At 48.7% G+C, this 7,342-nt stretch overlaps 1 protein-coding gene and 1 long non-coding RNA gene across 4 annotated transcripts in view; one reads left to right on the top strand and one right to left on the bottom strand.

The window, feature by feature from the left end:
• Positions 1-3,802, top strand: part of HSPBP1 (HSPA (Hsp70) binding protein 1) — a 13,628-nt gene extending 9,826 nt beyond the window's left edge. For all 3 annotated transcript variants that reach the window (XM_024755151.1, XM_024755149.1, XM_024755150.1), the window contains exon 8: positions 3,333-3,802. In XM_024755151.1, coding sequence (XP_024610919.1) covers positions 3,333-3,407 — 75 coding nt within the window. In that variant the 3' untranslated portion in view covers positions 3,408-3,802. The remainder of the gene's footprint in view (positions 1-3,332) is intronic.
• Positions 3,803-5,079: 1,277 nt separating this feature from the next.
• Positions 5,080-7,342, bottom strand: part of LOC112406396 (uncharacterized) — a 5,780-nt gene continuing 3,517 nt past the window's right edge. The window contains exon 3 of the long non-coding RNA XR_003004550.1: positions 5,080-5,140. This is a non-coding gene — a long non-coding RNA (uncharacterized LOC112406396). The remainder of the gene's footprint in view (positions 5,141-7,342) is intronic.

The following is a 7,342-nucleotide window of genomic DNA, read 5'->3' as shown; positions in this document are numbered from 1 at the left end:
ACAGCTTGCGGGATCTTAGTTCCCCAAGTGGGGATAGAACCTGTAACCCCTGCAGTGGAAGCATTGAGTCCTAACCACTGGACCGCCAGGGAATTCCCCCAAACTCATCTAATTATTATCCAAATTATTTAATATTGTTGTTTACATCATATCATTCAAATATTTAAGTATTTTTAGATTGATATATAAGTAAATGGTAAATAGCAACAAATTAAATATTTGATTAAATAGGTAAGTAACTAATATGTGATAAATAACAACTCATTAGCTATTTAATTAGATAAAGGGTAACAAGTGATAACAAGCAATAAATAACTCACTAAATAGTTAAATATATAAGTAACAAATAAGTGATAACAACTCATTAGATATTAATTATATAGATATTGAGTAACAAGTGATAAGTAACAACTCAGGTATTTAAATAGATAAGTAACAAATAAGCGATAAAGAACAACTAATTACATATTCAGCAGTTATTTAATTATTTAAAGGATTAAGTGATTTAGTTAACTTTACTTAAGTAATTTATCCAACCGTTATAGTACCGCCCAGACGCTGGTGCTTCAGCAAAGCTGCACACAGCAAACGTGCCAGCTTCTTGGGACTTCCATTGTGCTGAGATCATTCCTCTGTGGACACCATCAGGTGTTTGCAGAAGGGTGCTGGGCACTGGGTGTGAGGAGCGGGGGTGACTGGGAGAGGCACAGTGCCCGCCCCCAGGGGCTTGCCCCCTGACCTCATCACGAGAACCCGTGGAGATTTGTGCCCATGGGGGGCAGGGGAAGCCCCGGCCCTCGTCCGGCCTGTGGTTTTAGCCATCCTTGCTTGATGCATCCATGTGTTTGTTCCCTGAGTCTCTGGTGTGCCAGATCCTGGTACCAGACCATGAGACCAACCTGGTGAGGGAAGCCTCATGTGAACCGGCCAACATGCCTTTTTTTTTGTTTTCAAAACAAATTTTAACAGCTTTATTGAGGTATAATTTACCTATATTGAAAGTGTGCAATGTGAGAAGTTTTACATATGTATACAGCTGTGGAAACCTTCATTTTTCCATCAGGGGCAGGTCACCCATGTGCCAGGTCCCAATCTGAGCACTGGAGATTTGGGGCAAAGGGATACAGCCTTGGTTCTCATGGGGCTCATGGGGTAACAGATAAAAATGTAGACAAACACACACACAAATACATATTTACAGACACATATCTATCTATCTATCTATACACACACGTGTAATACGTATCTATATAATTTAACATATACTGTTGTGTATAATATGACATGAGGAAGTTAGAACTACAGTGAGGAAAAATTTAAACCAGTGAGGGGTTAGAGAATGGTGGGCTGTGATATTTTAGGTAAGGTGGTGCATTTGTTTCCTAGAGCTGCTGTAACAGAGTACACTGGGTGGCTTAACACAGAAATGTATTGTTTCACAGTTCTGGGGAACAGAAGTCTGAAGTCAAGGTGTCAGCCAGACCGTGCTCCCTCTGAAGGTTTTAGGGAAGAATCTTTCCTTGCCTCTTCCAGCTTCTAGTAGTTGCTGGCAGTCCTTGACGTTCCTTGGCTTATGGATACATCCGTCACTCCGATTTCTGCCTCTGTTTTCACATGGCCTTCTTTCTCCCCTATGTGTCTGTCTTAGAACTCTTTCCAGATATGTAAATAGAGGTGTGCTTTAATTTCAGTGTAATTCAATATTATAATTGCATAGTATTCTCTGAAGTGATTACATCATGATTTAGCCAGTCCTCTTTTGTAGGTACTTTTGTGGGCCGTGTGTAGAGTTAAATTAAATTACATTGGTGCTCTTTGAATAGGCCCCATAGTCATGTGGTTCAAAATTCAAGATGCATGAGAGGATAAACAGTGAAAAGTCTCCCTCCTACCCCTATTCCTATCCACCCAGTTCAGTTCTTCCTGTGGCCTTCCTAAGATAGTCTGTGCACATACAAGGAAATGTACATATCAATTCTTTTCCTCTTCCTCTCTTCATTTTGTGTAAATTCAGCCTATTCTGACCACTATTCTGCTCTTGCCATATTCCCTTTCATAACATATCCACGAGTGTGTTTCCTGTCGGTGCCTATGGCTCTATCCTCTTGGAGTTTGTTTCCACTCTTTCACTACTATCAACTCTGCTAAAAGAATAACCTTTTACACATGTAACTTTAGGAGTATGTCTATAGAACAATTTCTAGAAAGGGAAAGGCTGGGTTAAGGTAGGTTAAAGATGAAGTTACAGGGTTTAAGCGCCATGTCCTTAGCTGTTGCCAAGTTGTTCTCCATAGAAGTTGAACCAGTCGACACTGCAGCCATGAGAGTACTCAACTTTCCCACATCCTGGCCAGGATAGGGTGCCTCAAGACATTTGACCTTTCTTCAAGCTTTTCCTCAAGCCATTTGACCTTTCTTCAAGCTTATTGGTGAAAAGCAGTATTCCAGTCCAGTTTATGTTTGCATTTCTCCTGTGAGTGAAGTTGGGCATCTTTTTCCTTTTTTTGTAAACTACTCATTCATATCCTTTGCCCATTTATCTAATGGGTGGTGGTTTTGCAACTGATTCATTAAAGCTTTATTTTTTAAAAAAATTTTGATTGATTGATTGATTGCTGCATTGGGTCTTTGTTGCTGCCTGCAGGCTTTCTCTAGTTGTGGCGAGTGGGGGCTACTCTTCGTTGCAGTGCGCGGGCTTCTCATTGCCGTGGCTTCTCTTTGCAGAGCACCGGCTCTAGGCGTGCAGGCTTCAGTAGCTGTGGCACGCAGGCTTCAGTAGTTGTGGCTCACGGGCTCTAGAGCGCAGTCTCAGTAGTTGTGGCACACGGGCTTAGTTGCTCCGTGGTATGTGGGATCTTCCCGGACCAGGGCTCGAACCCGTGTCCCCTGCGTTGGCAGGCAGATTCTTAACCACTGCGTCACCAGGGAAGCCCCCATTAAAGCTCTTGAAGTATTAAGTATGTTAGACGTTTGTGATGAGTTGCAAATATTTTTCACCTCAAATTGTTTTTTTTTTCACTTTTGTTTCTGGCATCTTTCTGCTATGCAGATACCTTTTATGTTTATGTGGTCCAATCTATCAGTGCTTCTTTCTTGGTCTCTGGAGTTTGTATCCATGGAAGGGATTTTAAGTAGGGATTAATCGAGGTTGGTCATTTCTGGGAGTTAGGACAAGCTGGAGGGGGCTGATGTGAGGACAGACCAGTGGGGTGAGACAGGAAGCTTCTGGCGTGGTGGGTGGGAGGGAAGAGGAGCCGTTTCTGCGGGCAAAGCTGGTGAAGGCAGGGGGTGGCCTCTGCACTCAGGGCTCCCAATCTCACACCCCAATCCAGGAGGAGCTGGAGTTCTGCGAAAAGTTGCTACAGACCTGTTTCTCCACCCCGACGGACGACAGCATGGATCGGTGAAACCCGGTGGCTTCTCTCCCTCTCTTTGTGGGAACCCCAGGCCTCCTGACTCCCCCTCACCCACGAGGCCCTCTCCCAAAGGAGAGCAGGGCCTTGATGGTGCCGGGGCGTGTCAGCCCGTCTCTTCTCAGCCCTCAGGAGGGGCGCTGAAAAAGGCACTGGCTCCTTGGACCCCACCTCTCGTGCACTCTCACTCCATTCCCCCTTCTCGTGTCCACACTGGTCTTCCAGTAAAGGTGTTTCTCCTCCACCACCTCCTTCACTGCCACCTTTGTCACCTCCCCTGGAGAGTGCCTTGGTTGGGGAGGAGGGGCACGATCTTAGGGGACGTGGGGAGCCATGGAGGGAACAGCAGCGGGCGGAACCTGGGAATAATAAAAGTGTTGCTATCTAAAGTCCAGAGCCATTGTCTCCTTTCATCCTCCTGGCCTCTCTGGAGAAGGAATGTGTGGGATAGTCCTCCTCTTGGGCCCCCACCGTCTCTGCAACTACTCTTCTGTTTGAGGACCCTCAACGTTATACACCCCTGCTGCTGAGCCTAAGGCGGAAGCCAAGTTCTTTCCCTGCAGCTTTCAGCTCTGCCAATCAGGGCTTGCCGTGCACCCGCTCGCGAGCCGCGGCCGGAGAACGGGGAGCACGTTGCGGAGGTCCCGCTCTACTGCCCGCGACGGGGCTAGTGGTCACTCTGGGTACCTGGGGCAGGCCGTGGTTGGGCGTGGGCTTTGTCCCGACAGGAAAGCGCTAAGCCTTTTCTCCAGCCTTCTCCAAGATAGGGGGGCGAGCTGGGACAGAGGGATACTGCCTCGCCTCCTTTAATAAATTGCTTTTCAGTTTAGTCAAAGAAGCTTTCCTTTACAACCAAGAGTCCTGACCGGTGGTATATTTCAGACAGGGAAGCTGAGCCCAGGGTGGTTGTTCCGTGGCCAAGTTTATAGCCAAAATTTAGTCCTGGGCCAATTCCAAAGCTGTGCCCCTCCTCCCTGTATCTTGGTTTCCTAGACCCATTTAATGCCAGACTAATTCCTCTCCTGTGGAATTTACTTGTACGGGAGGGAATGGTTATTTTTTCACTCCCCTTCCCAAATTCAGGATAAATCGAAAGGTAGCTACAGGATCCGAGAATTGGAGATAACATATAACCTGTATCACTTTTAGAGCAGATACGAGAAAGCGGCATTGGTCTTTCTGCCACTTCACCCAGCATTGGATGTGGTTGTCTGTCTGGTCATAGGCAGTGCAGTCCTTCCCCTTGGCTGCAGGCAGCAGGTCAGAACACTGGGCAAGCTGGCTCCAAGAGGAGGGAAGCTGGAGGGCTGAGCCGTGATGCCTATCCAATCCAGTAAATCATTCCTCAGCCTTTGGAAGGGGTGAAGAGGCAAGGAAAGAGACAGCAATAGAAGTTTCTCCATGTGGAAATGTGAGCAATGGGGAATGAGTGTTCCCACCAAACACTTTTTTTAAAATAAATTTATTTATTTTATTTATTTATTTTTGACTGTGTGTTGGGTCTTCATTGCTGTGCGCGGGCTTTCTCTGGTTGAGGCGAGTGTGGGCTACTCTTCGTTGCAGTGCACGGGCTTCTCATTGCAGTGGCTCCTCTTGTTGTGGAGCATGGGCTCTAGGCGCGCGGGCTTCAGTAGTTGTGGCACGTGGGCTCAGTAGTTGTGGTGCACGGGCTTAGTTGCTCCGTGGCATGTGGGATCTTCCCGGACCAGGGCTCGAACCCGTGTCCCCTGCATTGGCAGGCAGATTCTTAGCCACTGCACCACCAGGGAAGCCCCCCCCAAACACTTTAAGAAGCAAAGAACAGCATTGTCGAGCTGTGCGTTCTGACAAGGTGGAGACCCAACTTCAGTCCTAAGCCCCTGCAGCTTCCCAGGTTCTTGGAGATGGACTTTGTCAGCTTCTCAGGTTCCATTTGGTGATTTAATATGGCCAACCCCCTGCCCCTCAGTTCCTGAGCTTATGCGTTAAAACAGTGTGGCAACTATGCAATCGTATTGGGGAAAAAGCAAGTAAAATGCTGTGCAAACGACAAAAGAAGCTGATGTAGGAGATGATTCAAGGAACAGAAGGAAAAAAAAAAAAAAAAAAGGAACAGAAGGAAATGCCTCACAAATGTTTCAAGCTGTATAACAATAGTAACCTGTGTCCATTTTTAAACAAGACCTCAAAGATGAGAAGGTAAGCTTGGCAAACCTAAGGAAACAAATCGAGGACTGTGGTAATTAATAAATTAGATGGTTCAACAGATATCTGCTCCCTCTCACTGCACCTCCATGAGAGAAGTACATTTCCTCACCCATGGTGGGTGGGGCGTAGGTGCCCGCCCCATGACTTTGGGCTTGACCACGTGACTTGCTTTGACCAACGGATGGTGGCACATGTGAGGCAACCTGAGACTTGAAATGTGCTAACACAGTTTGGCTTGATCTGAGGCGCCCCTGTCTTTTCTTATGAGATGGTGCCCTGGGATGTCCATTGGTGCCCAGAGTACGAGAGACATGAGGAACAGAACCAGCCTCACCAACCTTCACACCTGCAGCTCTAAGCTGTGAGCATGATAGGTTGTGGTTGCCTGTCACTCAGCAGTAGCTAAGAACATCGCATGCAACAAATACACTGGAAATAGCAAGGAGCAGAAGAGACACGGCTGTAAAATGAAATTACTGACATGTGGTAGTCAGCAGATGCAGGTAGAAATGACAAAGATTAAAGCAAGTACAGAGAAGTTAACAGATGTTATCACAAATGCATAACTGACATCCTTGAAATAGAGAACAAACAACTAGAATAGGATTCAGTGAAAATGTCCCTGAAATGGAAAAGGTAAATCTGCGAGTTAAAAAAAAATTTTAATGCCGATTCCTTACACGCACTTACAGCGCTGATTCTTACAGAAGGCCTGTAACATGGCAAGAGAGGGGTATGAAAATGGAGGAAACTGAGGATCAGAGCAAGATGGGACCTTAAAGAACATGGACACAAAGTCTAGGAGAACCCTTCCAGTCGATGTTGTTAGAGGATACTTGGTGCAGCGGCTGGCAACAGTAAAGACACGGCCTGGGCCAAGGCCTAGAAGTGGGACTGAAGTCAGCCCAAGGCACAGAGGAGGAAGGCGTCGAGAAAGATCGCGGCGGGACAAAAAGCTGTTGGCCGGGGTTGGAGAGAAAACCCGAGATGGACTGCTCAGGAGCCGACCCTGGAGCCGAAGCAGGAATGTGATTGGAGGAGACGGAAGAGCACGTGGATATCCAAAGGGAGCGAGGGGATAGAGAAATTCAGGAGCAGTATTTCCTGTGGACTTTGGAACGGAGTCGCAGAGAAACGATGCCCTAGTGTGCAGTGGGGCCTGCGCACTGGGTTGCCTGGGTTTACTTAGGAAGAGACCGTTGGCACATATCGGCGCAAGCACTTCTGCGGCGGAGTTATTCTAGCTGGGCGTGCTCCGCAGCGGCTGGCCCAGCGCGCATGCGACTGTAGGGCTCGGGCGCGTGGCCTCCGCACACCTGCGCACCGAGTCGGCGGCGGGAGGGCGGGGCCTCCTGCGTGCCTCCGTTCTCAGGGAATTGTGGGATAGTGGCGGACGGAGCCGGGCGTCTGAGGCCCTGAAGCCGACTGCAAAGCCCGGGAGCCTCGCCGGTGTGGGGAAGGGGGCGGTGGAGGAAGTGGGCCTCGGCTTCCGTCAGCCGTTGCTCAGCACTGCGGCCTGTTCGGACTGTGGAGTAGGACGCCTTCTGTGACCGGCCCTTGCTTTTCCGCAGGGCGCGCCGGGCCGGGGAAACCGGGGCGACTTCCCAGCTGAGGGCCTACGTGGGCCTCGTGACCCCGCCAACCTCCCTCAGACACCTCGCCTGCGGGCCCCGGACCCCCGCCCCACCCGGCCGGCACTGACCACCGAAACTCTGGAACTCGGCGCGCGAGGGCCCCCCTAG

This window comes from Neophocaena asiaeorientalis, unplaced genomic scaffold (assembly GCF_003031525.2).
Source record: "Neophocaena asiaeorientalis asiaeorientalis breed wild unplaced genomic scaffold, Neophocaena_asiaeorientalis_V1.1 scaffold694, whole genome shotgun sequence".
Taxonomy (NCBI): Eukaryota; Metazoa; Chordata; class Mammalia; order Artiodactyla; family Phocoenidae; genus Neophocaena; species Neophocaena asiaeorientalis.
This window is presented reverse-complemented; position numbering and strand designations above follow the sequence as displayed.